The following is a 27,279-nucleotide window of genomic DNA, read 5'->3' on the forward strand; positions in this document are numbered from 1 at the left end:
TGGTGGCTTCTGGTGTCGGTGACGAGCAGTATGGAAGTTCATTGGCTGCTGAGCTGACCGCGTATCTCTTCCGCCTTTTTGTATTCTCAAGGTGCTCGCCCGTGTCCTATCGATTCTGACAAGGCCAGCACCCGTGGGGAGCAAATAGATAGCATCGCGCCCTTGATGAAGCGGAAAGTGATTAATAAAGAGAACATTCCGTGACACAGCATCTTCATATGGATGGGAGCACCGAGACCACTGTTCTGAATTCAGGTCTGCTGACGGGGGATTTCCGACCCCGACGCACCATATCAATATTGGTTGAGTAAGTATTCCGGTAGGCATTGTATAACACAAGCGAACACCTCGGAATGTTGAGTGCCTACCTATTCAAAACGAAGTATCACTCCCGCTTGTTCACTCAAGTCAAAGATAGAGCATTCAAAAACATGCAGTATTATCGAGTCAGGGGAAATCATCGTAATTGGCCCCCAGGTCAGATCTCCCGACATCAAAATGCGTAGAAGCAATCTGTAGCAGTGCGAAAATCCTCTGTATTATACATACACAATCCTTGACGCCAACCTTTGTGAAAGTGTCATGCCTTCAGCCACCAATTGTAAACCGAACGTTTGTGCAGTTCGTGTATATGTTGCCCGTCTCAGAACGAGTCGTCCATCTCCGGTCCCCAATGCATCCGATAACTAGAACTTATTGCCGCATCGATAGTTAAGCTCCGACTGGCGGTGTATACGCATAGCGAGGGAGAGCCGCCATCTTCTCCTCGGGACTGAATTCCGCATCATCATACACCATCCGACCCTTCTTGTCCTTTTCTTTCTTGGTCTTGGCTCCCTCGGCCGCCTCCTCGCCTTCGTCTGGCCTCTTCTGTGGCTTGACGCCCGCTTCAGCCATGCGAATCAGTTGGTCAATCTCATCACCGGTAGCCGCAGCTTGAGCCGAGCTACCCCAGAAGCCAGGCTGTGATGGTCGCTGTGGCAGGCCCGGAGCGCCGGCCAGGTTTGATGAAGGCCGCGCCGGAAGAGTGTCGGCGGAATAGCCGTAGGCGGGCTGCTGGCCGGGGAAGCCAGGCTGGTTGAAAGCTTGCTGCGGGAAGGGGGGGTTTGTCTGGACGACGCCATCCATCGCACCGCCGCTTGCCACTCCTGCCTTTCGCTGAGCGCGATACTCGGCAAATCTCTTGAGGAGTTCCTCGGCCGTCTCGATCTTGATCTTCTTTCTTGGATTTTTCGACTGACCAGGTGGGGGGTTGCCGGTCGCGATTCGGCGGTCTTCTTGCGCTTGATAGAAGTTCTGAATGATGCGATTTCGGTGTTGCTCGAGCACTTCTTGTGGAATACCCTCCATGCCGAAGATTTCGACCTCGAGTCCCTGTCTGTTAGGGAGCGCATTCTCGACTTGACTGAGTGTCTCCTTGTGGACCTGGTTCAGATGGACGGAGAGACCTATGAGGGCGCCAGTCATTAGCAACTCTCTTCACTTCGGGCAGACGAAGATGCAGTAATCCTTTCCGCCAAGACCTCTCACGAGCGCAGACGTACCTCCTGCAGTATTCAGCCGCCGGCCACATCGGTCGCATTTGAAGTGCTTGGCTTTTTGGTGGGAGATGAGGAGCTTGAGATCTTCGAAATCACGTTCGCCTAGACAATAAACAGCATTTAGCGACACGAAAAACAAGGCCATGCAGATTGTACAGATGGAAATGCTCGTGTACGTACAGTAATAGCACCACGGGCGCGAGAGGATTTCCTCGACATCGGGATGGCCGCGCTTCTTCTTGCCCATCTTGCTGTCCTGCGCTCGGAGCCGGATAGAAAGGGTCGCTGTGGCGCGTGAGCGTTGTGCTAGAAAATTGATGGCTCGGGTGATGGATGGGAGAAAACGCGACGGCGAAAGGCTGCAATTGAAAGCTGAGTTTGGCGTTGAATGTTCGATGGGTGAAGCTTCACTGGCCGTGAGCTCACTGGCTTGGATTAACTTGGTCGGGTGAAGGCCGGGTAAATCTTTGGGTGACCGAGACTCTGCAGCGATTGCGGTACTTGCGACAGATTTGACAGATCAAGGTGCGTCAGCAGCAGTGCGTTTCCTAGTCGTTCAGACATAGAATCACGTTGGTTATAGGCTGCTTGTGCTGATTGATTTCTCGTTCTGGATTGTGGGAAATTCGTTGCTTGTTATCTGTGGAGTTCTTGCAACACATTGGTGAACTGCCGCCGCTTCCATGCTCACATGTTCCCGCACGTTGCCCTGGAACTTTGGACATATTGGCGTATTAAGTTGTTGTCGTTGATAGGTATCAAGGCGTGTGAACATCTCTATGCATGACTCATCACAGGTGTGATCTGGAGGAGAAACGCAAATGAGGAGGAAGTACAAGAGTCACACAAGTATCTCCTTCATTGGGACCTTTCTCGAGCAGCTCGGTTGGCCGATAGGGAGAAACGCTGGAATCATGGGCAGGCCTCTGATATCTGCCTCTTTGTCGCGGGTGCGCTCTGCGAAGCGTCCAAGTTGATGGCCTTTTGGAATTTGCAGCCCTGATAAAGCGCTATCAGTAAGATCAGCTTCTACGTCTTTTATCACTGGCATTGGCATTGCTCTAGCCACTGTGAGCCATCAACGATTATGTATCTAACGACTCAGATCAATGCCTTCGCAGTCATAACCCACCCGCTCCTGTCACTGAATGAGAGTCAAATTGTGAAAGCTTATCCATTGCTTGATCAGACTCTAATGAAGCATCATTCAGAGTAAATGGCTACTGGCAAGAATCTCATTCGAGAGCGACGACATTGAGACGCAACTCCCACATATTCGAAAACATATTTTGCACGATGGAGACTAAGTGTGTATCGATGACTTTGATATAGTAGTCAGTTTACTCTCTCAGTTTACGTAGGAATTTGCTGATTGACTTGAGGTTAGGCCGCGATGCTGCTTCATATGCAAGGGAGGCACTCGAGCTCGGAAATGTTCAGAGCGTCTCGCTGCCTCAGGAAAGGAGTGGTGGTTCAGTGTGCCTGCCATTGAAAGAGTTTCTCTTCACAGTTACAATTAACCCTGTTGCGTGTTTTATACATTGATTCAATACTGTATGCCCAGTATTGCCATCAGTTAGCATCGCGGCTGTAACACCTTTAGCAGCACTGACATCGTCCAGTGGCTACGATACCTCTCCAGTGACTTCACATGGACTCAACATGCTCATCACGTCTGCAAGAGAGACAAGAAAGATGTAGTCCCATGTTAGTTAAGGCGAGATTGTCATCTCGCAACGGATAGCCTCGTGTCTGTACAGCCTCCATAACTGCGAGCCCAATCAGAATAACATCACCCACGACGAACTTGTATTCCAAGCCCGGGTTGTGCCACGCAAGCTAATGGTCTCGAATACTCCAAAAGAAGCAATCAATTTAGACCATTGCGCCCGGAGACTCAACAACATGCAGGAAGCAGTTCTTCCCTGCAGAAGAGGCAGGCTTGTCATTGGCCAGCTTCATGAGGTAAATTGACCGTCCAGCTCGTAAGGCAATTCCGCCTCCACTTACGATCATTAGCACCCTTCACAAACTTCTGAGAGAAGACGAATAGTCTTCTCCAGATAAAATTTTGTCCTGCACAGGGTTTCCGGGAAGATCCTAGTGTTTCTCTCCGCCTTGGCACAATCATGCCTTGACCGATGCTTGCGAGCACGTCAAGCTGTTTTGTGTGGCTCTACGATCGCTTCTACGGCCTCATCGTGTACCCAGGAGCACGGATCTCGGGCAAGCAGGACGCCTCGTGAATCCCACTGCGAGTGCTCCTTTACATGTGATGGAGGAGCGGTGCCTCGGGCCATTACAATGTGCGGGCCATGACCCAGATGTGTCAATTACACGTAAGGTAGACAACAGACCCTTTTAACGTTGGATAAGAAATCACAGAATGTGATGCTCAGCAATAATTGAGCAGCGTGGAAGTAGTAGGGAAAGAAGAGAGAAGAAGCGAAGCTATATAAGATGTGTTCCAGACCATCTGGTATCCGTCTCTCTATTCGCCATCAGGATTCATCCCTCATCCTGAACTCAAGACTTCATGTACTATCGATATGAAGCATTCAGTCTCATCGCTGGCCGTCTTGGCCCTAGCATTGTCCTCCGCGATTGTTGCTTCTCCGGCACCTCAACTGGTGTCTGGCATCGTAGACCCAGCCACCTGCCTTGCTGTCGATATCATTGTCGGCCTCCTTGTCGGCGATCCCTTGGCTGTGGCCTACTGCGCTGTAGTCACCATTCGACACCCGAAGATGTCGCCAGAATTGCTGACTGATGTGTCTATGCCGTGGTCCCTCTCCCACCGTCATCAAGACAAGAACCACCACGATTGTTGAAGCCAACTGCAATTACAGTCACGAGTGCCAACTCCAACTCTGCTGTCCCGCCCACCATCACAAGCAGCGCTACGACGTATGTTACCACAATCCTCCCCATCTGATATGTATTCTTTCCGATATCCATTACACTAACTGTTCCGAAAAAAGAGGACAACTACCATCAGCTCTTGCACGGCCAGTCCAACCCCATTCAGACGTCACTTCTTCCCTGGTGAGGCTCCAATCCCCGCCCTTGTCACCCGGTACCAAACTCCCAACATTACCAAGGGGTGTTCATGCCTCAGTCTGCCCACCCCAACAGTCACATCCGTCAAGGCTGTCACTATATCTCCTACCATCACGATCACGAGGACCACAGACATTCCCGGAGCCGGCAGCCCCGTCGTCGCGACTTCAACAGTCACGCATACCTCGACGACGACAGCCTGTCCTGCGCTCGCGACTTGCGGAAATCAGGGTGTTGAGTTTGCGTACTATAACAGAACTGCTGGCGGTGATTTAGACGACTCCCAGCCCGAAGTCTACAAAATGAGTTGAAACTAGCCACGCCAATAGCTTGGCAATACTCGATCAAGGTCAGTTCTTACATGAATTGGCCGCGGTAGACAATCCAGCCAGATTGCGAGTCCATCACCACCATTGGCGGCATCAGCTTCCAAGATAGGGCTCCGAAGAGCATCTACGGCTCCCCTCTCCTCTCGGAATTCCGACTTCATTCTCAACCACCGTGATTACATCTACGCCCGTATGACGGGCGCCTGCACCTTCGCCCTCAACCAAGTCGACGACGCTGTCTTCTGTCTTCACCTGGATCGGTCCAGAGGCTTACGCTGGCTGGACTGGCGCGAACGTCGACGCCGGAGTCGTGTATGACAACGGACCGGCGCAAGGCACCTTTACTGCCGACTTGGCAGAAGGCGAGTACTATCCATTCCGCATCATCTACGGCCAGGGCCCTCGCATTGGCGAGTTCGACATCAGGGTCACCTCCCCAGATGGCACCACTTTCCTGTCTTCTGGTACGACGGGGTCCCCGTACCTGGTCAGGTTCTCGTGCGATGGGAGCACGGCACCGCCCTTCAGCTCTTTTGGATTGGAGCCTTAGACGCGTGATACTCTCCCGAGTATTCACCATGGAGCGTGTGAGCATCACTGTGAACTCGGACGTATAACTAGTAAATCTGGGGTGGATATATTAGGTCTGGCTCTGAAACTTTGAGTGTAAATTAGTATTTACTTTCTCTAGTCTGTTTCTTTCCTTCTGCTGCGCATAGCAGCAGAGGGCCTCATCTACCATAGCTGCTGGATATGACAATGAAGCTGATGATGTTGTTCATTTATCCGAATCTTACATGGTGTACCCGCAAAGTGACTATGCGAACAAATCTTCAACGACAACAATGATCCCAAGGTCAACAGGAAGAGGAACATGCCACACGTCCAGCACCGCCTCGACGGGGTGTTGACATCCAGTACGGCGATCCCATGAAATGAAGCTCAAAGTCCTCGTGTTTAGCAACGGTAATGGCCGCTGGTGTCGGGTTCGGGTCACAAAGAAGGAGAAGGGGAGAGTCGCGCGTGCGACGGTATTTTCGTATTTCTCTCCTCTGGAGAGTGGCTGATGCAATCCAAGTGGATGAAGCCGAGTTCAAGGTCACTGCTCATAAAGCGCCTCATCCTCCTGCGGCCACTCAACCTCAAATACAACGTCTCCCCCCTCTAAAGCCTCGATCTCGTCTTCATTTGCAAGCGGGAATGCAAAAGCGACAATGCTATTGTCCTTGAGTCCGCACTTGGTAGGAGTATTTGAGGCATCTTGGCCGACATTCAGTGGCTTCCATCCTTTGGACGGATCAGCGGGTGCACGCAGAACTCCGTAGGTAATGTTTGCGTCAGCTGGCACCGGCGTCTTCTCATCGGGCGCAGAAGTTGACTTGGTGAGGCCATCGGGATATCTTTCTCTAATGACGGCTAGCAGTTCTTGGGTGACGGAGGAGAAGGGGGCTAATGAGTCGATGAAGAGGAAAATAGTGTGAATGCCGTACTTGAAGCGCACGGAGATGTGCGCATCGTCGACGTCGGTGGGCTGTGAGCGAGAGTCAGCCTTCGGCACTGTTGTCTGTGAGAGAAGGATGAACACACCATCGTGACGTGACTGATGATGCTGTCGCGCAAATAAGTATAAGTAACTCTCGGTCAGACTGTAAATCCAATTCGATCGAGTCTTTTCTTCTTTTTCGTGTTCGATGGGAGATGATTGCGTAGGGAGGTATGTCTTCACTCTGTACTGTAGCAGCACTGGCCCCGCGAATTTTTAGGCGCGCGACCACGTGAGCTCGCGTTAAGTGGTTCAGCAGCCGGAAAAACATGCGATACGGAGAAGCAGACGTTGATAAGCTTGCTTTTGGTTTCGGCAACTGGGGATAGCTTCATTGTGTTCACAGACATGCGTTACAACAACACAATGCAGTCACCGTAGCGCATCCAATTCTAGCAGCATCGCGCCATTTGACAGAGAAGGCGACGCTGTTTGAGTGACTAGATTTCCCGTATACGCTCATCGGACGAGATCGTGTTCGCCACAGCTCACAATTCCTCGAAGCCTCCATCCTCCACCATGACGAGGAGCGCACGCAATGGGGAGCTCTTCCTCAGCGCTCGATCGGCTCCCGCCAGCCAACCCGTCTTTCCGGCCGAGACACACCCGCGACTCTCCATCATGACTCCCACCCGGTTGCTGCTCGGATCCGTGGCCTCCAGCATGGTTGGATTCTCGCTCGGAGCACTCCAGGGCGGCCAGATGGCACAGCTGCGGTTCCGGGCAGAGCATGCACACAAGATGCCCGACACGACGGCCGGATGGTACCTCTATCACAAGTCCAAGAATTATCACGCCATGCAGGGCGGCATCCGCGAGGGCTTCCGCATGGGCTTCAAGACGGGCATCTGGAGCCTGGTGGCCCTCTCGCTGGAGAGCACCGTGGACCGTTATCGGGGGAGCAGCGACATGTTTTCGACGGTTATTGCGACGCTTACCGTCGCTGGCGCTTTTTCACTCTGGCGTAAGTTGCCTTTCCAGTCTTACCCGTCTACTCTCTTTTTCTGGCTGGACCCTTGTTTCGCAAAATCTTCATCATTCCACCAGAAGTGAAGTGCACCACAACTAGCCAGGGGTTTCGCCGGCTTTGAGCTTGCTTCCCCACGCTACTGGCAAGTGTCGGGATCACGAAAAGAAGGCAGACCACCCCCAACGCGGGCAGAAGAAAGACGTTGGGCACCATTAGCTAACAGAAAGCCGGTCTTTGGCCGGCACTGGGCGTATTACAGATCGGTTCTCGCTTTCGACCGCTGCGCGCACCGCAAAGTACGGGCTTGTCTTTGGGTTGGCGTACGGAGGCGTCCAGGATTTGGTGGGCTTAGCCCGCGGCAGACCGATTGGCTATGTGGAGATGATCCGACGTCGGTTTAGCTCTGGGTCACGCGAAGGCGATGGCGATGCCAGTGGCCAACAACGAGCGCCGTGAGCAGCCGCTCGTTTGATTGACGACGGTGGAGATGGTGTCATTCATTCTACTCTGAACATGAATCAGCCAACAGAGAGCGCCGATGGCGACACACAAATACCTATCACCACACAGCAACGAGCGCAGTCGGCCCCGGTCCAGCATGGCAACTGTTCAATCTCTAGGGCTCACCGACCAGCAGGGCTCCGGCACGCCATTGACGAATCGCCTCTCTCTCCAGCTGCCTGGGTCGTCTTTATTGACTAGGGGGGAACCCAGCAACCCAGGTGGAAAGCGAGTTGCCCACGACGGAAAATCTGTGGTGTGGTGTCGTTGGGGATTGGAGGGGGCTTCACATCATATCAGTGATGGGAGAGGAAGAGGAGGGCAAGAATCGGCGATTGGCCATGTCTACTGATGCATGTCCGATGGAGACGCGAGTTCACCTGACAATGCCATGCGTGCCATCAATAAACCCCGTATCGGGGTCCCCAAATAAAAAATTCGGCTTCTTCTTGCAATACTACTACGACTACCTAGGTAGCTTCAAGATCCATATACTTCGTACAGATGCACAGACGAAGCAAGCCGGGACAGAACGTGGGGGGCAAGCTATCAGTCAACGACAATTCTCGAACTCTCTCTCCAATCCATCCATCTCCGATGCATCTCCTTTCAATGCTGGTGTCATCGTAATGCATCCCCACCAATCTTAGCCTGCGGCTACTCTCGGCTGCAAGCATCTCCAAAAATCCCCAGCTTTCTCCCCCCAAGAGGGGCCACCACGTGATGGCTTTTATCATCATGGAAATTATCGCCCTCATTGTCAACACACTGCAGCATGACCACGGGCAGCTTATCAAGGTTGAAGTCGGATTTCAGAGAGGTTCGACTCCAGCTCGCTCCTGTCTGCGCGCGGCCTGATACGGAGATTTGCGGGGAAGTCCAAGCAATGCCTCTTAACCTAGTGGAACCATGCACCATGCTAAGGGGAGCTGGTGTATCGCTCTATACTTTTTTGTAGGATTGAGTACCTGCTGAATCTCGCTATCCGCGATGATGCGGCGATACCGGCAACGGAGCTTGCATTTCTACTTGCCCTCTTATCCTAGGCTCTACCCAGTATCCTATCGCATGGCTTCGTCCTATCGTATCCCATCTCTATGTACTATTTGTAGGCACTTGAACTAGATCTCGCCTGTCTTCGGCTGCCCGTAGCTGCCGGGTTTGCTCAGGTCCAGGCTCTTATAGAATAGCGTCGCCGCTTCGTGCCTGTCCTGACGGAACAATCTCGAACTCCTCCTCCTTTACACCCCTATATATCCAACCCAATCCTCTCCACCAACGTTTCCTTATCTCCTCCTCTTTTGCAACCTTATTCCCTGGAAACATATAAGGACGACGCTACGTCATATGTCTCTTGTACTACCTAATTGTCTGATACTCTAATATTAAGTTCGCCTTATACAAGCCAAGCGGGTAGCTACCAGACGCCACTCGGTCTGCTCTCAACAATTTATCTACCTACCTATCCCGAAGCAGGCCTCGTCTTATGAACAAAGCGGCCTGTCAGCTCTGACAAAATTGACCTTAAAAGGCAGACCCAGACAAAAGTTGTCAAGAGAAGCCCTTTGTCCATCGACATTCACTGCCCGTAGTACAGCAAAATCTCAACTGTCTCTGCATATTCTCTCCGTCATGCTTTGCGCCCCAGGTCGACGGGCGATTCGCCTGCCTGGTCGCCGGACGCCCCTTTCTTCTCCTCTACCCATCTCTTCGCTCTCATCATCAAGGCTCCTCCTCCTCAGACACAGCTCTTTCAGCCCAGGCTCCTCGACGTCGAAACAGCAGCACCGCCGCAGCATACACTCTTCTGAGCGACGAACTTCAACCGTCGCAGATCTGCCGGGTTCCATGTCCGCCGTGCCACCGCAAAACATGGAACCCAGTCGCGCACCACTCTCTGTCTTGCCTCTCAGCATGATTCTCCGCTCGCTGGCAACGACGGTGGTCTCTTCTTCACCCATCCTGTTACCGCCCTCGCTGCGCATCATGGTAGCGTTAGCCCACGCCAAATCACCCCTCCTCAACCCGGACAAAAACCCTGTCTTGAGGTTCTTTTTGAAAAAGTCCTTTTATGCCCAGTTTTGCGCTGGAGAGAATGCGGCTGAGGTGCGGGAAACAATTCGCCGGCTAAAGAACATTGGCTTCACTGGCGTCATTCTGGGGTACGCCAAGGAGGTTGTCTTGGAGGGCTCTGACGCCAGAGACATGGGCGCGGCCAAGCTGGGCGAAGAAACAGCACGCGACATCGAGAAGGAAATCAATCCCTGGAGAGACGGCACCCTGGAGACGGTTCGCTTGGCTGAACCTGGTGATTTTGTTGCTTTGAAGTAAGACTTGAACTCTCCTGGGCTGGTCCTTCTTATGCCATGCCAAACCGAGAGTTATTGCTAACTGTCATCGTCTAGGTTCACTGGTGCAGGCAGCCTGGCTCTCAATCAGCTTGAGAACAGACTCCCTCCTTCTCCGCATCTGAGAGAATCCATTGATGCCATCTGCCAGCTCGCTCGTGACCGCGGAGTGCGTCTGCTGTTCGATGCCGAGCAGCACATGCTGCAAGACGGCATCGACGACTGGACCATGCAATTCGCCCGCAAGTATAACGACTCGCCAGACACCGCCACCATCTACGGAACGTACCAGGCGTACAAGAAGGCTTGCCCTGCTGTGGTTTCCAGACACCTGGCCGAGGCGCAAAAAGAGGGCTTCACCCTCGGCATAAAGCTGGTGCGCGGTGCGTATCTGGGCTCGGATCCGCGCGAGTGCTTCCACGACACCAAGGAGGACACGGATGCGTGCTACAACAACATCGCGGCCAGCATCTTGACCAGGCAATGGTCTCCTACCGTACAGGGACAGGGCGAGTTTCCCAACGTTCACATTGTGCTTGCCACACACAACATCGAATCTGTGCGACGTGCCAGGGCCATTTGTGATGCCGGTGGCGCCAAGTCTGACATTGCCTTCGCCCAGCTGCAGGGCATGGCGGATGAGGTGAGCTGCGAGCTTGTCGAGGCCAGTCAGTCAGCACAAAAGGAGAATGCCAACGCTCGGCCGCTGCCTGTTTACAAGTACCTCGTCTGGGGTACCACTGGCGAGTGCATGAAGTACCTCCTACGCCGTGCTCAGGAGAACAAGGACGCCGTTCAGCGAACAAGAAACGGAAGAGATGCCATGTGGGCGGAGCTCGTCAGGCGATGCAAGAGCGCCGTTGGAATGGCCTAAGTGATGAAGTCAAGCAGTCAGAGGGGTGATTGAAGGTTGGATGTGTAATTGCTTGTATACACCTATGGATTCGAAAGGGTTGCTTGCGACTGGTCAAGACTCATTTTTGTTTATGCTGGCTCCGATAGCGCACAGCTTGGAGTTTTGGAAACTTTAGGCCTTTGAGAAATTGTAAATAGAAACACGTCCTAGAGCATCTAGCGAGAAAGAAGGCGTGAATAATTGAGGAGAGAACATGAAATTCTGGATTATCAGTTATACAACTTACCTGTTTGACCAATCAACTTCCGAAAGATAGGCACACTTTTTTCCTTCACCGTGGTATTTCTTCACGTCTCTCCTTCCTTTGGTATGACTCCCTTACGCTGGCTCAGTTCGAGGATGCGGCTCTCATAAAGTGCACCAAGTAGTTCAACCAGCGTATTGCGAGGAGGCCTGCTCCAAAGAATGTAGCCAACGCCTCACAACTCCTGGCAACGATGGGTTCTTTCCTCAGACGCCACGTAGCGCCATACCTCCAAGAATGAGCCTCTCCATCTCTTGACGCTTCACCAACTCATCCTTGATTGCGTCCAACCACGCCAAGCCGTTGAGCTTATAGCTCTTGCGCACGGTGCGAACGTCGGTGATCGTCTGGATAGTCTCGTCGGTGGCGGGGACGGCGTCTCCCTCGACATTATCTTTGAGGTGCTGCGAGACGGAGTCTGCGGACGGAGGTTCGGGGGTGGTGTCGCTGGGGAAGGTGACTTTGACGACGAAGAGGTCGGATGTGGATGGTGATACACCAAAGCGACGATATGCATCGGCAATCTTGAGGTTCGATTTGTCTAATTAGCCTGCTGAAAGGAGAGGAGGAGGGCATCGTCTGCGCGACTCGACACTCACATTGCTCGAGGAACTTAATGACACGACGATTTCAGAGTGGACGTTTGGCGTGCGTAGCGTGCCGTTGACGGAGTTGTTGACTGCCTTGAATACGGCAGAGAGCAAATGGACGCGCGAGACAATCTAACAAACATGCTAGGGTCAATCTCTGGGAACTCCCGGCTTTCTGAGTCACCATACCGTTGACGCATCGATAAAGGCATATTCGAAATCAGCATTGCGCGCGAGCAGCTGCTGGTGCAAGAAGCCGGCGTTCTTCACATTGCGAAATAGCGCGAGGTAGATTCGGTAGGACGACGGCACGTGGTCGAGCTGGACAATTTCGACGGCCATGGCGGGCGAGTCGCGGCCAGAAGATGGGAGTTTGTGGATGATGGCGGAGGAGAGATGGAAGACTGAGGCTTATCATCTATCTTATCGGAATGCGGGATGTTGATAACCCCGCCAAACCCCGCGCTCTCGATACTTGCTCCAGCATCACTCATTGCTGTTGACGATTCTGCACTTTATTTCTATGATTGATATATATAACTAACTGGTGCTACATTCCAGGAGTGGCCTATTTCTGTAGAAGTGAGAGAACGAAACCACGGAGGAGAGGGATGTGCGACATAGAGGAACCCAGGACCAGAAAATTGATCCACAGCTATGGGTTCTGGAAACAGTCAATTGTTCGACTTGAGCATGTTGAGGAAAACTGCCCGTTTGACAATTTCTTGGGAAGAATACCAAACCATGCATTGTTCGAACTGGACCTGAATCCCCTCAACATTCTAGGTATATCCGTGTCTACCTCTGGCACTCTGCGACCCAGCTTACCCGTAAACATTAGGTGTATGAGAACATCACGCACAGAGCAGGTGGCGATGCCACCGGCCAATCGGTACAAAACATTCACAACGACGACCAATTGTGATCTGTTGCTTACTAAATCTAGATAAAATGCATGCGGCTTGTTAAATGATGCCGTGATACTCGTCCGCCAGAGTAAGTTGATAGTACATAGGATAATAGAAGAAACCATGTTCGATACACAAACCAATGCGACCCGAAATACGATAATATGCCGACGGAGACGAGTGAGGGGGGAAGCTCACCGCAAGAAGCCAGGGTGGCAGAATGTTGAATACAAGATTGGATATTTTGCTTTTTAGGAGAGAGAGAGAACCAAGGAAAGAGGAACCAGCCTCATTGGCGGTTAACGTTGATCAAGCTCAGAAACTCGTTGCGCGTCTTTTCCCTCCGCTCAAAGCATCCGAGCATGCAGCTGGTGATGGTGGTGCTGTTGGTCTTTTGCACGCCGCGCATCACCATGCACAGGTGGCTGGACTCTATGACGACGGCCACGCCCTGAGGCCGCAGGACATCGAAGATGGCGTTGGCTATGTCTTTGGTAAGACGCTCCTGGATCTGCAGGCGGCGGGAGAACATGTCCGCGATGCGCGGCAGCTTGGAGATGCCAATGACGGCGTTGTTGGGGATGTAGCCAATGTGCACCTTGCCGGTGAAGGGCACCAGGTGGTGCTCGCAGAGGGAGAAGATGTCGATGTTCTTGACGACGACCATCTCGGAGTGGCCCTCCTGGAAGATGGCGCCGTTGACAATGTCGAAGACGTTCTGCTCGTAGCCCTGCGTGAAGGTCATCATGGCCTTGGCATACCGCTCGGGTGTGGCCAGCAGGCCTTCTCGCTCGGGGTCCTCGCCGACGCACTCGAGCAGCGTCTTGACGGCGCCCTTCATGCGCTCGAGGCGCGCGGCCTTTTCCTCGGCGGACTCCTCCAGGCGCTGGCGCGTGCCCACGCTGGGCCTGCTGAGGCCATCAAAGTCGATGACGGGGCTTTCCTGTCGCGATGCCGATACGGACGTCGTCGCAGCCTCGGCGATGGCGCTGTCGTTGTCCTCGCCCGTCTGGCGCCGCTTCCGCCGCTTGTGCTTGAAGACGGGCTCGTCGCGCTGGTCTCGCCCGGGCTTGCTGATGCTCGAGCGACGCACCACATGGCGCTTCTCTCCGTTGAGCCCCGTGCTGTCGCTGTAGCCGCGCTTCTTGCTGCTGCGCTGCTTCTCGCTGGCAGAAGAGCCGGGCGAGTCTCGAGCTCCGGTGGGCGATGGAGGAGCCATTGCGCAGGATCGAAGCGCTGTCGCAGCTGCGCAGGCGCTTTCTGGTGATGGGAAACGGCCTACGGGAGCCTTGCGACGACAATTGAGAGTCAAGAGTGTGGTGGTGATGGTGGAGGAAAGAAGTGCGAAGGATTGATGGATTGATGCGAAAAAAAAGTCAGCCAACTCCGACTACCTTATCTGAATGAGGCTCGCTCCGGTTGCGCGCCGGGCCTTTTGTATGTCCGCTGACGGTCCTGCTACACAAGCCAACGTAAAAAGAACATGGTACAAAAGTGATAATCCCCCGAAGCGACCGAAAGGATCGGGACATTCATTGCAGTCGCACCCGTGCGGCATCCATTGATGCACAACGGTGACGCGAAGAGAAGAACCGTTGCCGCCTGTCATATTTTGTAAATTGGATGCACGTCGGCCAATGCTGGACCTTGACAATCGACTTATCGCCGAACTTTGTCGTGTAAGTAACTGTAGCTGATGGATGCTTGGCTTATTTATTAAGGTATAAGGTAGCACTACCTAGGTACCCAGTACCTGTAGTCTCTCGGACAAGTTTGACTGTGGATCTTCTGAGCTTGAAGCCTGCCTCGTAGTTAGGCATTCCATGTTCTGATTGACTACATCTTTCTGCCCATGCTATTGCAGCCTTTCTAGATGCATGCCTAACATACAGGTAGGTACTATGAATACAATCTCTGCATGTCTCTCTGCAATTCGTATTGGCATAAGCATGAACGCTCCTTGGTGACGAAATGCTGCCTGCCGGTGTGCCACTGCACCTGAAACCAACAGACGGCTGCATGCACTTTAAATTGAGGCATGGACGACCAATCGCATCGGCCAATTCACGTGCTTCTATGCGATGCACCGGAGCTCATCGGTGAATGCTACCTTGTAGAGTACAAACTGCACGCAACCAGCAGACCCCTCGTAGTTCGCTAGCTACAGCCAGTTACTCTCACCAGGTGCCGTTTCACGCCTCCGGAGGATGTAAGAGAACTGCAGTTATCCTACCCGCGTAGTACCGTGAAGTTATCTGCAGTACAAGCAGTTCCGGGGTGCTTAAGTATAGGTAGTAGACTCAGTAATGGGGACCAAAGGGAGTAAGCGAGCAGCATTGAGCTAGAATTAAGAATAGCCCTTGTATGATGTTCCAATCGATGCGACACACGGATGCCGTCGCTTGCAATGACACGAGAGTCGAGCGCAGAAATACTCGGATCTGTAGCCTTTGTAAAGACGCACACGCTAGGTAGTTCGAAATCTACAACATTTCATATCAGATAGAGACATTCAAGAAGCAGATACCTCTATGTCCTCTCTGTAGATTTGTCTTCATGTTTGAGGTAGTCGGCCAGCTGTTCTAGGTTATGCGACAACCGTCGAGGTGTAAGCCGCCGTGAGCGCCGGGAGCGCTGTGACGCCATCCATGTCATGACAGCTGAAGAGAGGCAGCACATACATGCTACCTATGAAAAAGCCCAGCCGAGTTACTGTTATTACCTGTACATCGTAGCTTCACTCTGGTGTTTTAGGCGATTGGATCCCTAGACATACTCGTATTATTTCTCGGTGCGATTTGTGTGTTTTCTCTTCCCCTGGCATACCTGTGACGTGATCTACTCGCTGACTGTCAGGTGACGACATAATGCCAAGGGCTGAGCGGTAATCAGGGCATGCAGCTCAAACCAGACGTGACTGTCTCATCACTTCAAGGTACTGCAATCACCTGCTTACTCTTCGCCAAAATGCCGTGGAAGGATCAGCTCAACAAGTTCAAACAAGAACTGAATCAGATCATCGCCGAACCGAAGCCTGCATCAGCACCGGCACCGGCATCGCAGCCTCCTCCTGTGCCGCCTCATCCGCCCAACGAGCCGCCATTTCGCGGACAAGTATACTGGAAGCCGCAGTTCTATCCCAATGTTCCCATCAGTCATGAGTGGGAGGCTAAGATAGGCAACGGGCCGGATGGATGGGGAAATCAAGAGCTGGAGTTTTACACAGCAGACTCGCAGAATTCTTTCCAGTAGGTCGAGGCCAAACACATAGAGGCTTGGATGCGTTCACAGAATGAGTATGAACCGTTGGTTCTAAATGGTGTGTATAGTACGCCTGAAGGGATGCTCGTCCTCCGAGCCATTGCAAGAAATTCTGCGCCTTCGCCAGAGCAGCGGTATACGTCAGCCCGTCTTGTCAGCAAGCAGACCCTGGCTCGCGACAGAGGTGTTCTGACAGCCACGATCCTCTCTCCTTGTGCCGAGGGCATCTGGCCTGCGTTTTGGCTTCTACCTCAAGAGCCCTTTTCCTGGCCCACCGACGGTGAGATTGACATCGCAGAGACGTGGAACGGGGATCGAGAGAACCGGACGTGCCTCCACTGGGGTTTCCACCATGAGCCGCAGAAGCACCGAGTTCTGGGCACCCACGTTCCCGATATGCACTGCCGCCCGGTCCGGTATGAGCTTGCCTGGGACCAGCCGAACGGCGTGCCTGGTCAAGGAGGAATGATCTGGTACATTGACGGAAGACCGGTGATGAAGGCCGAGGTTCCCAGTGGCACTCGACCTCTTCGAGACATGACCATACTCTTGAACGTGGCCATGGGAGGAAACGTGTGCGGTGGCAAACGGCCCCACGATGGATACTATGACATGGTCGTCTACAATCTTGCTTTGCTGAGTGAGCTGGAGTATGGAGGATGGGGTAGATTTGAGCAGGATTGGCACCATCCATCAGTGTCCTTGGGGAATACCTACTGAGGTACAAAGTCTCGTATCTTGTGTTCTATCGAGCGTTTTATCGAAGGAGCACACGAAGCTATGTGCAGTAGGATTGCCTCAATGATTCAAGTCACACAAGTCACGGGGTCCGGCCAAGCTCTGCATTTACTTTCATTGGGTTGCTATACATAGGCTATATACAATCAGTTTCTTACGGCTCGTAATTACTTTTGCCTTTAATTGCCCCAGATGAGATACACATCGACCAACTTAAGACTGGCTAGCAATGTTGGCAATCAAGGTCCCCCAAGACCCGCCATATCCATCGTTGCCACCGTTGCCGAACTCGGTACCGCTGGGCAGTCTCATAGTCTCGGCAACGTCGGGTCCGCTGGTGAAGCCGTACAAATGAGCGTTGCTCACGGTGGTCTGGATGTAATTCATCACTCCCTGTGCGACCTTGGTCAGGCCGATGAAGTTCCAGCTACCAGCAGCATAGTGGTAGATGTTGCTGTTGCTGCCAGTGTAGTACTGAGCAAGGCCCATGCGGCAAACCGTGTCACCGCCGCTGCACCACGAGAAGTTGGGGTCGATGGAGGTAGCGTCGAAGGGCGTGCCGGGCAGCACGGCACCGTTGTTACCCTGGTTGTAGTTGGTCTCGCTCTGGAAGAGGGAGATGAAGACGTTGGCGGCATTGTGGAAGGACAGCTGGTACAGCCAGTTGTGCTCGGAGCCGAGACCAGCCAACCAGGTTCCGGCAGTAGCCTCAACGAGGACTCCGCCCTTGACGGCCGTGCGGATGCCGTTGCGGCTGCCGTCCGTCGCGTGGTCGGCAACCCAGGACCAGAAGTTGTCAATGTAGGCGGAAGAACCGGCGGCAAGGTGAAGGCCAATGTAGGCAGCGCGGCAGTTGGACTCGTTGCTGCAGCTGAGGGAGGTGTCACGGGTACCACCGATGGTGTTGAGAGAGTTGAAGACTGCGACGTCACCGGGGTTGTTGCCGGCCATGTTGATTCGGAGGAGAACGGCGCCAGGAAGAGCCTCGTTGACGGTGAATCGAATGTCCTGGACGTGAGCCACGCCCTTCTGGCCGGGAGTTGAGCCAATCTGGACGACGGGGGTCGGGTTGGTCTCGGAGGAGAAAGCACTGCCGGATCCGGAAATGGTAGACCAGGCCTCTCCGTACAGCTCTGTTCCGGGGGGGATGGTGATGGTCGACGTGACGATGTAGATGCCGAAAGGCAGGTAAGCAATCTTGCCCTGGCTGGCGGCGGTGTTGAGAGCACCCTGGAGGGCGGCAGTGTCGTCAGTGAAGCCATCGCCCTGGAGAGTGTGTCCACCGTTCTGGTTGGGGTCCTTCAGGTTAACAACGTCGGCAACGGTCTTGTCGGCATATTGAGGGGCGTTGATGACGGGGTATCGGCCTCCAGGAGCAAGCGCAGCAGGCCTGTTCACGGGCTGGGACGTCGGGTTCGTCTGGTACACGGGATTGGCGCCGCGGGTGTTTCCATAGACGTAGGTGCCAAGGCTGGTAGAGCCACCGACCTTGACGTTGCCGCCGACAATGACCATGTTGGAGTTGGTCGTGTCCTTGGAGATATTCTCGAGCATGAAGTTAGGGAAGCCGACGTTGCTGGTGAAGAAGTCACCAGAGTTGATGCTTGTGCCGTCGATAACGGCAACCCAAGCACCGCCGGAATTGAGGACGATGCAGCGGCCAACGGTGTTGCAGGTCGGGGCGAAGATGGTGATGGTGTTGCCACCGTCAATAACAATGCCGTTGGTGCAGTCGGTGAAGGTCATGCCCTTGATCTGACCCTGCTGGTGACCTAGAGGCAGTTTAGTACTAATAGGCTATCCATGCTGAAATGTAATGGGATACTTACCGTTCCAGTGCAGACCAATGTTGCCGAAGCTGAAGGAGACGTCGGAGATGGAGATGGTAGATCCTGGACTGACGAGCACACCAGTGTGGACACCCTGAGGCATGTTGATTTTGACATTGACCTAGCAAGACATCGGCCATGTCAGCATGATATCGGCTCTTAACTAGTTGGCGCGTAAATTGTCCACATACCAGAGCGCAGTTCTGAGCGACAGCCCAGCTGAGGGCTACGAAGTCAGAGGAGCCAGCATTGGCAGTTGTGTCAAGAATGACGTTCTTGACTGAAGAGACAACGAGTTAGCCATTGCGCACGTATATAGGGCGCTCAGCAAGATGGACTTACCCATGACAGAGAAGTGAGTTTCACCACCAAAGCCGCCGCAAGGTTTGTTGTCGCCATCGCCCTGACCACCCACAATCAGGTAGTTGCCGCTGAAGCCAGCAGCAGCCTTGATAGTGGGAGGGTTGATAGCATCACCGATGATGACAGTGTCCGTGTCAAAGAAGATGGTGCTTGAGACGGTGTAAGTTCCTGCCATCAAGCTGTTAGAGTAACGGGGCAAACACATAATAACGATTTAGGAACTCACCTGGAGGCAGGTAGATGACACGGGGCTCTCCAGCCAGGTAGCAGTTGTCTCTTTGGCCGCCAGTGGGTCCATCAGAGTACAGAGCATTGACGAAACCAGCCGAGTCGCCAGAGGCCACCGTCTTGTAGACGGGGTAGGTGAAGTTTTGCTGCCCGCCGCTGTTGAACAGATCGGGCACGTAACCTCGGACGGCACCCGTCGTGTGGTCAATGTTCGGCAAAAACCACGACGATCCGCTCTGTCTGCCTGCCAGCTTGGAAGTGACGCCGTCAGTGGGCAGAGCCCACGAGAGAGACGTCAACAGGCTCAGGGAGCCCAGAAGGGAAAAGGACTTCATTGTCTCGAGAGTGATGATCAACGCCCTTTCTAGAAGTCGAGTCGTCTAGAGTGACCCGAACGGCAGTCTGGTCTACCATCTACTAGGCGCACCATTCTAGGCACAGATCGTCCCTTTATATATTCTGTTTCATCCGAGACCTGGGTGGACTCTAATTGCAGGACCATGATAACAAAAGCCGACGCCTGATACCGTTTTCCGATCCATGTCCCTGGGTTGCTCGATCAGTGGTCTTACTTCATACCTAAACCGGGCATCCCTGCAGGTTCCCTGCCAACGCAAAGAAAGACCTGAGGTAGTTCAGCGCTACAAAACTTTCGTATCCACGTCTCCCTACGTGCGAGTGCTGTAAAGGCAGCTGTGTGCCCGCTGGGGAGCCCGCTTGAAAGCCGCTGTAACAAGCAGCTGACCGCAGAGAAGACAAAGCAGATTCCTAAGAAAGACGGCCAAATGGTGGCATCGGGCCGAGCAAGCCATCCCGCCTTCCAATTCTAGCGTAGGGGGTCAGACTAATAAGGCAGCCAACCGGTGGCGCCGTCATCTTAATCGGGAAGAAGGTCATTCTAGCGCTGGGGATTCGTATACTATAAGTGAAGTCTCAAGCTGTGCGGAGTTGCTGTCAGCATTGGTTGACCACGGAAAAATAGGCACCACACCACGGGAATCCGGCAAGGTGATGCATTGAATCTTCAAACCAGCTTCCTACTCGTGCTATTGCTTCTTCAATAATACGGACCGTGTCTCCGCAGAGAGCCATCAAGTTAAGTGGTTTCTGGTGGGGTGGTACTCCGTAGATGTGATGGTGAGAACTGATCTGCTAGGCCCTGCTACTACTAGTAGTATTAGGTCCTCCAGCAAGGATTTCATGGCATGTTGCTGAGTACGGATTCGGTACGGAAACTGACGAAGTCACAATAGTACGACTCGTATGAGATCATTCAATGTCCCCAATGGGGCTTTCCAAACTTGCCAGGAAGTGCATAATCGTATGTAGTACTCGGTAGAAGCAATTCCGCTGCCGATTGAACATGCCTTTCTCACGTGGGAAAGCAATTTAAAGGGGTCGTGTTAGTGGAGTTTCTCCTGCAAGCCCCCAGCCAGGATTCCAGTACTAAACGAGCAGCTACTACATAGTAAATACGAAGTTGTTCAGCAGTTGCTCAGCAGTTGAGGATGACATCAGTGTCGGGGAGCAAATGGTAAACTTCCTGTCGCTATCGTCTATGAATTTTGGAGCTGGTCTGATGCTGCATGCTACAAATGTGCAGTAAACTTCATGGGTTGATCATGAGACAGTGCATATCTCTGGAGTGGTAAGAAACGATGTACTACTGCATCTAGGAGGAGGTCTTACGATGAGCTTCTGCAGCCTTGAATCCTAAATTTCAGTGCTTATCGAGAGCTGAGTCGTCCGCTCCCCGATTGGCTGCTAGTGACTCTGCTGAGGAGCAAGTAAACAAATTGCCGTGATCTGCAATCTCACGGCTCCATTCCACGCTCTATTATAGGATTCGTAGCTCCAAATGGTTGCTGGCTCTAGATTGTGCTTTCGTCTTTCGCAATGGCAGCCTACATGATGATGGGTTACGGTCTTGGTTGGAATTGTGAGCCGTTTCCCATGATGTATTGATCCCATACTGCATTTGGGCTTGGATCGACGACGCCTACGTATGTACCTACGTAGGTGATATTATCAGGCACAAGTATGTATAATAACTGGATGTGAGGCGGACAAGGCGGGCCACCACTTATGAGCAGAATATCAGCAGGTGCATGCTAGTATGCATTCAGTTTCGACTACTCCAAGGCCTGGAGCTGCTGAAGTCATCGGGCGCATGACTCTCAGCGTGGGCCTTTTAATATATGACATCTCACTTTGTTGTTGAACATCATGTAAGTGAGACTTTAGGTGTGCGACCAGGAGATAAGAAGACTGTTACCACAACTTGTATCCCCTTGACTGAAAATTCTACGTGCTCGTTCCGACATGTAGCATTCAGTCTGTTGGCATTTAGGGACCTCAAGTTCTTCTTCCATAAGGTAGAACAAAGGATGCCGGAGTACACGAAAGCAGCTGCTTATGCAGTGAAGAATATCTTCTGAGTCACTCATCTGCTGAATGCTCTGTCATTCACATCCACTGGACACCACTATACAAAGCTCACACAGCGCAATGATCAACAAATGTCTGACGATACTCTGATCAGAATTGCTGAGCCATCGAAGTCTCGTCCTCCAGGCTTCTGATCCGAGGTGATGCTGGGAAATGGGAAAAGGCTTTGCGGACACGTGGCGGAGGATCATTCACTTTCTTTAAAGAAAAAAAAGGTTTGGTTCATGCCAGTCGATTTCAGTAAAAGTCATCTTATTGAACAATGCTACCTTGGTCCAAGGAAAGTTTAGGAGTAATTGGTCGCTGGCTAGCAGCACATCGACCTGCTGAGCATATCGTACAATCCTGCCAATTCTCTCTGGCACGTCAAGCTACTCTCGTCTCTGAGCTACCTCTCACAAAATTGGCCAGGGAGAGTAATGAAGGCTTCGGCAAGGCCCCCGTTCAACCCGGCAGTATGTTATGAATGAATCAACTGCCTCGCCTATACATAGCTATTTCCTCCGCGTCACCAGTACAAAACATGTGTTATGGCGGCGCCGATGCCAGTGACCTTGCGATCAGCTTGGCAGTTTTGTCATACGAAGAATTACAGGCTGCCTAACAAAATGATGCGCAACATAGATTGTAGGGTTACAGTTGGAGCCTATAGGTTGGAAAGTCACATTAGATGCGAAGAATAAATATCCTTCTATAACTATTGGAGTGAATGACTAGGTTGAAATAGTTGGCTGAAAGGTTTATATATGACTGTCCGTGGTATATGCAAACAACATGCTATTGAAGTTATATACAGTACCAACTTTCTTTCACGTCCATTATACCCCGTTTCTTCCTTTGGACCTTACGAAGTATCATGCCATATCCGACGGGCTCCTCCACCATCAAACTCGAGCTGGCGAGATTTCGACTTCTCCAGCTCGGGGCTAGGAGGCTCCTCAGTGTCCTATTCAGTCTCAGTCAGTTGAGGTTCAGTCCGATGAGTCAAGAATTATAATGGCAAAATGGCATATGAGTGAATCAGGCCCAAAATCCACCATCGAAAGATCGGCATGTCCCGAGACAGTGGTAAGTGGTAGGGCTGAAGCTCCACTCTTGCCTCTCTGTCTTGTCTGCAAGCAATGTCATAATCGGTGTCGCATAAGAGGCATCTACCCTCCGGCCACATATCCCCAAATTTGGGCCAAATTGAAGTGCCTGACTATCTGTCTACTGTAGAAGAGACGAAAAAAGGGGCCTCTTCACGCCGCTTTCTTGCTCCAACGGAACGGCGACGGCGACGGCGAAGGCGGCGTTGTAATTCCGGTGCTGAGCATTTAATCTCAAGCGTTGACAAATCTTGGGCCCCACATTCGCAATCAGGTCTGCACCATGCGACCAGAGTTTGAGTGGACCATTACCAGAAAGGCGCAAAACATGTAAAGTCTGTCTTCCAGATCTTGTGGATAGATCGAATTAAAAACCCCAAAGCATTCTCTTCCCTTGATCGTATTTCCGTAATCGATTTCAGCATCACGTTTCGAGGGACACACATAGCCTAGAAGCCATGGGTTTTAGTGCTGAAAAACCTCTTGGTACAGTCTTGCCGAATGCTCTAGGCTATCGAGAGGTATGCTGTGAGTGGGACTATATTGATGGCGGCTTAGAACCATATCGCTTTCATACACTCAATGTCGTGAATCTTTATGAATGTGCCATACGCCTGTATGAGTTTGCTATTTCCCCATGCGGAGCCATTGTTCTTCCGGTCCAAGTCTCTGAAGGGGCCAATAGTCCTTCTATGGCTTTGGCCATCCCAGCCAAGCCGGGGGCTCCACGGGCGAGTTATGTTGCAGCAGAAGCAGAACTATATGTCAAATACGTTCCTCAACCATGCCGACAAGATAATAGCGAGATCCTCTTCTTTCAAGACGTAGCAGCCGTTTTATTAGGACAGATGACTTTCGGAGAAGTACTTGCAGGTCAACGCGAACGAACTTCCAAATGCGCGCTAAGAAGATCTCGTTTGGCATCGTCAGGATAAGACATGTCAGATCCTTCGGCGCCGGGAGGTTGAGGTCATTGGCGACTGGAGTCTTCTCCGAGAGGCCTCAATGAGGCGCTGGCTTCACCGTTTCCGCGGGTTCTGGCTGTCCATGCTGCGTCACTATGGTTTGTCGCTGCGTGGTAGAAAAGGCTGTCGCTTGCAAAACTCATCAAGAGGGAGGATAGCAGCGCCCTCTAAATCCTTTCCCTGCATGGCCGCCAGCACACATTTATCTTTCAATTCGCGTGGAGAAGCTCTTCATCTTCAGCTTGTCCGCCACGCTGACAGACTTAAGAGTTCGAAGCGTACCTGCTATAGGTGGCAATCTCAAAGTCAGCGTTGCGTGGGCTTGCTTCGTACTGGCTCATGTGGCGTGGGCACCGGGTACAACCAAACCCAATTGCCGTCAATCTGTGTACGACTGAGAAAAGCGTTTACGATGAAAACGAAAATCCGAGCTGGACGTCAAAGCCGGCTCAAAACCATGAAGCTCCTGCAGTGCTTCAAAAGCCAATTGCTCCCGCACATTGCGTTCTAGAGCTGCGTCATGTCGTACGTATTTGTACGGCCCTCGGTCATGGGAATGACCGATACTCTCTATTCTCGAATGCATGCCAATTCTGCGTGTGTCTCTGATGATTCAGCGCTTGTGTGAACTGTGGGCTCTGACGACGTCATCATCAATAGCACCGATCATGACGGGCAGGGGTAGAATGGAGGGGAATAGACGATCTGCTGTCTGTACTCCGTAGTATAAGTATCGATAGAGCGGACAAGGGCGCGTGTAAGCTGTGTTTGTAAAAGAAACGGCCATCCGTTGGTAAGTGATTACATACTCGTAGCCCGGAGTCCGCTATGTATTCTAGATCAATCTCGCAAGCCTGAATTAATTCATCGGAGCATCATAGCAAGATTTTGCTCTATTGGACTTGTGGAAATCACTTGCTGAGTGAGCTCCTTGCGGCAACGCCGACTGATCCGTAGTAAGATGCGTCACCCGACAGTAGCATCTGTGGCTGGGTATCGGGAGGAGCGGAAGACGATCGGTAGTGGCATGTTGGATGATATAAAGGGCGGGACGAATTAACTTGCGCCACTCCATGATAGTTGTGAACTGCTTTTCGATGCTCCATCGACTGAAGCCGTTTCAAACATCCGTTCAATACCCCCTGGGCTTCAGTATCAGCCATCAAGTCATTCTTCCTCCTCTCCTGAAACCGCATTCTTTCGAGCGAGCACGATGCAGAAGGTCAAGTCCAAGCTACCATCTTGGGATACGACCAAGACAACAAGCAAGAAGGGCTTTGACAAGGTCTGGGGCTGGGCAGATAAGCTCGGAGCACCCGTCAATCGACTATCCAACCGCATTGGCAGCGAAGCGTTTTGGCCAACGACTCTGGACAAAGAGAGCGACAAGGCGGCGAGAATCTTGCGATCATTTTGCAGTGCGTATTGACTTTACTTACGATGTTCCGATTGTTTATTGCTCATGGGTGATGTGGTGACGCCGTTTTGTGGCTCGCCAGCTTTTGTCTTCTCCGCTCTTCATAGCGCCACTGCAACTTGCATCTGTTCTTTAATACTTTGCATCAATCGCTGACAATTGCCGGAATGCAGAGGATGGCTTCTACACAGAAGAAGAGCGCCCAGCCGATGATGCCGGCCCGAAACGGAAACAGCGAGTCATCAAGAAGATACCCCAGAAGGTTATAGAGAATGCCGTTGGCCTCGCCATTTTCACGACGATGCGCACCGGACTGTGGGTATCCGGTTCCGGCGGCTCCGGCGTATTGGTGGCCAGACAAGAAGACGGATCATGGTCCCCTCCATCGGGAATCCTGCTCCACACGGCGGGGTTGGGATTCCTTGTCGGTGTCGACATTTACGACTGCGTACTGGTAATCAACAATCGCAAGGCCCTCGAGGCCTTTACTAAGATTCGGGCCACCCTGGGCGGGGAGATCAGTGCAGTCGCCGGTCCCGTCGGCATGGGTGGTGTTTTGGAGAACGACGGCAAGTGGAAGCAAGCAAACAGGCCGGTATTCACATACCTCAAGTCGCGTGGCTTCTACGCAGGTGTCCAGTTCGACGGTACAGTCGTGATTGAGCGTACGGATGAAAATGCACGCTTCTATGGAGAGAAAATAGGTGTCGCCGATATCTTGGCTGGAAAGACCAAGCGACGACCGCCAGAGCTCAAGATGTTGATGGAGACATTGAAGGCTGCTGAAGGCCGGACGGATGTTGACGAAGAGCTGATGGACGAGCTCGAGGGGCAGCCTGCACCTGGCGACGTGGATGTCGAAGCCCCCACCGACGGGAAGCTATTCGGTATTCCCGAACCTGACGACCCAGATCCCTATGGCGTTCTGGCTCTGCAGAGGGAAGGACTGGAAATTGTGGAAGCGGGAACTCACACGAGACCCTCCAGCAGCCAGTTTGAGTACAACCCGAGCCCGTCTAGTCCAGTTTATGGCAAGTTTCATAACAGGCGCAGCATGGAAACGTCAGAAACCAGGAGCAATCGGGACAGCTATACATCATCTCGACTGAGATGGAGTTCGGATCGGCACTACGAGTCTTCGGATGCCGGGACACAGACAGACGAGGTCATTACTCCAGTCACAAGCCCCGTCTTCCATACCTTCCACCATCGGAATCTCTACGACGAGTCTAACGAATTATACAACTCTGTCAACGATAGTCCGTGGAGCTCAAAGGGCCGTAAAAACAGCATTGACCGCGACTGGGGGCGAGATGACAGCCTGACCTTTTTCAGTGAAGATGACGAAAGGTCCGAAGCTGCATTCTTGTCGCCCTCCGATCTGCGATCACAATCCATCAGCGCCCCTCCAGTGGACGCCGTAGTTACTCCTGCCCGCGTGCCGCCTCCGCTGCCACCGAGGAACATCTCCCGGCCCCTCAAACCCGAGTTTGAGGAGGTGGATCTGAAAGCGGCTGTCAGCGAAGAGGCGAACCACGAGGAGGATCTGTCGTCTGCTACCCGATCAGAATTCACTGCCAAAGAGACGGAAGGCAGCACGAACGATGACACGAGCGAAGCAACGTCGCTTTCACCAAAGGAGACGCCGGCAAGCAAAGAGATTGACCTCCCGGTTCTACGGAAAGAATCCACCAACACACTTTTCGACTCGGAACACTCCACAGACAATGACGCCCGGGAGGAAGCCGACAAATTCCAGACGCTGCCTGGCAGCTTTCTCAAATCTGACTAAATAATGCATATACTCCATTGGGAGGAGTATAACCGATGCTGAACATACCAAGACAATGTATTATTACTTTTCACGTGTGTTATAGATATTGAAAGTTATCCTTCCTCTGTGCCAATGACATGTATGGCCGTATCTAGCTAATAGCCCTTTACATTGGCCCTTCCATGTCTGATTGGACTTTGATGGGTATCAATGATGTA

At 52.4% G+C, this 27,279-nt stretch overlaps 10 protein-coding genes across 10 annotated transcripts; 5 read left to right on the forward strand and 5 right to left on the reverse strand.

Annotated features, from left to right (window-relative positions):
* Nucleotides 1-711: 711 nt before the first annotated feature.
* BBK36DRAFT_1140391 (hypothetical protein) lies at nt 712-1,788 on the reverse strand (the record flags this gene model as incomplete). The annotated part of the gene is made up of 3 exons (XM_024893373.1): nt 712-1,448; nt 1,545-1,643; nt 1,722-1,788. 3 exons carry the CDS (start codon nt 1,786-1,788, stop codon nt 712-714), a joined length of 903 nt encoding a protein of 300 aa, XP_024751080.1.
* Nucleotides 1,789-3,856: 2,068 nt separating this feature from the next.
* Nucleotides 3,857-5,480, forward strand: BBK36DRAFT_1168136 (hypothetical protein; the record flags this gene model as incomplete). The annotated part of the gene is made up of 6 exons (XM_024895135.1): nt 3,857-3,869; nt 4,104-4,290; nt 4,350-4,448; nt 4,525-4,907; nt 5,052-5,167; nt 5,199-5,480. The coding sequence occupies 6 exons, from the start codon at nt 3,857-3,859 to the stop codon at nt 5,478-5,480; spliced, it is 1,080 nt and encodes a 359-aa protein (XP_024751081.1).
* Nucleotides 5,481-6,029: 549 nt separating this feature from the next.
* BBK36DRAFT_1168137 (hypothetical protein) lies at nt 6,030-6,520 on the reverse strand (the record flags this gene model as incomplete). The annotated part of the gene is made up of 2 exons (XM_024895136.1): nt 6,030-6,461; nt 6,518-6,520. 2 exons carry the CDS (start codon nt 6,518-6,520, stop codon nt 6,030-6,032), a joined length of 435 nt encoding a protein of 144 aa, XP_024751082.1.
* A 472-nt stretch (nt 6,521-6,992) lies between these two features.
* Nucleotides 6,993-7,908, forward strand: BBK36DRAFT_1197818 (hypothetical protein; the record flags this gene model as incomplete). Its single annotated transcript, XM_024897006.1, has 2 exons — nt 6,993-7,437; nt 7,703-7,908. 2 exons carry the CDS (start codon nt 6,993-6,995, stop codon nt 7,897-7,899), a joined length of 642 nt encoding a protein of 213 aa, XP_024751083.1. The 3' UTR covers nt 7,900-7,908.
* Nucleotides 7,909-9,816: 1,908 nt separating this feature from the next.
* Nucleotides 9,817-11,166, forward strand: BBK36DRAFT_65356 (proline dehydrogenase-like protein; the record flags this gene model as incomplete). The annotated part of the gene is made up of 2 exons (XM_024898438.1): nt 9,817-10,271; nt 10,350-11,166. The coding sequence occupies 2 exons, from the start codon at nt 9,817-9,819 to the stop codon at nt 11,164-11,166; spliced, it is 1,272 nt and encodes a 423-aa protein (XP_024751084.1).
* A 492-nt stretch (nt 11,167-11,658) lies between these two features.
* Nucleotides 11,659-12,384, reverse strand: BBK36DRAFT_65357 (CGI-121-domain-containing protein; the record flags this gene model as incomplete). The annotated part of the gene is made up of 3 exons (XM_024898439.1): nt 11,659-11,976; nt 12,052-12,174; nt 12,232-12,384. The coding sequence occupies 3 exons, from the start codon at nt 12,382-12,384 to the stop codon at nt 11,659-11,661; spliced, it is 594 nt and encodes a 197-aa protein (XP_024751085.1).
* An 855-nt stretch (nt 12,385-13,239) lies between these two features.
* BBK36DRAFT_19251 (GTP cyclohydrolase I) lies at nt 13,240-14,169 on the reverse strand (the record flags this gene model as incomplete). Its single annotated transcript, XM_024897870.1, has 1 exon — nt 13,240-14,169. The coding sequence occupies one exon, from the start codon at nt 14,167-14,169 to the stop codon at nt 13,240-13,242; it is 930 nt and encodes a 309-aa protein (XP_024751086.1).
* Nucleotides 14,170-15,917: 1,748 nt separating this feature from the next.
* On the forward strand, nt 15,918-16,931 carry BBK36DRAFT_1140398 (glycoside hydrolase family 16 protein; the record flags this gene model as incomplete). The annotated part of the gene is made up of 2 exons (XM_024893374.1): nt 15,918-16,198; nt 16,280-16,931. The coding sequence occupies 2 exons, from the start codon at nt 15,918-15,920 to the stop codon at nt 16,929-16,931; spliced, it is 933 nt and encodes a 310-aa protein (XP_024751087.1).
* Nucleotides 16,932-17,162: 231 nt separating this feature from the next.
* BBK36DRAFT_1140399 (glycoside hydrolase family 55 protein) lies at nt 17,163-19,704 on the reverse strand (the record flags this gene model as incomplete). The annotated part of the gene is made up of 5 exons (XM_024893375.1): nt 17,163-18,721; nt 18,779-18,899; nt 18,970-19,058; nt 19,121-19,309; nt 19,368-19,704. 5 exons carry the CDS (start codon nt 19,702-19,704, stop codon nt 17,163-17,165), a joined length of 2,295 nt encoding a protein of 764 aa, XP_024751088.1.
* A 5,379-nt stretch (nt 19,705-25,083) lies between these two features.
* BBK36DRAFT_1197839 (DUF500-domain-containing protein) lies at nt 25,084-26,895 on the forward strand (the record flags this gene model as incomplete). Its single annotated transcript, XM_024897007.1, has 3 exons — nt 25,084-25,288; nt 25,461-26,803; nt 26,884-26,895. The coding sequence occupies 3 exons, from the start codon at nt 25,084-25,086 to the stop codon at nt 26,893-26,895; spliced, it is 1,560 nt and encodes a 519-aa protein (XP_024751089.1).
* Between the last annotated feature and the right edge of the window lie 384 nt (nt 26,896-27,279).

Source organism: Trichoderma citrinoviride, assembly GCF_003025115.1.
Source record: "Trichoderma citrinoviride strain TUCIM 6016 unplaced genomic scaffold BBK36scaffold_5, whole genome shotgun sequence".
NCBI classification, from domain to species: Eukaryota; Fungi; Ascomycota; class Sordariomycetes; order Hypocreales; family Hypocreaceae; genus Trichoderma; species Trichoderma citrinoviride.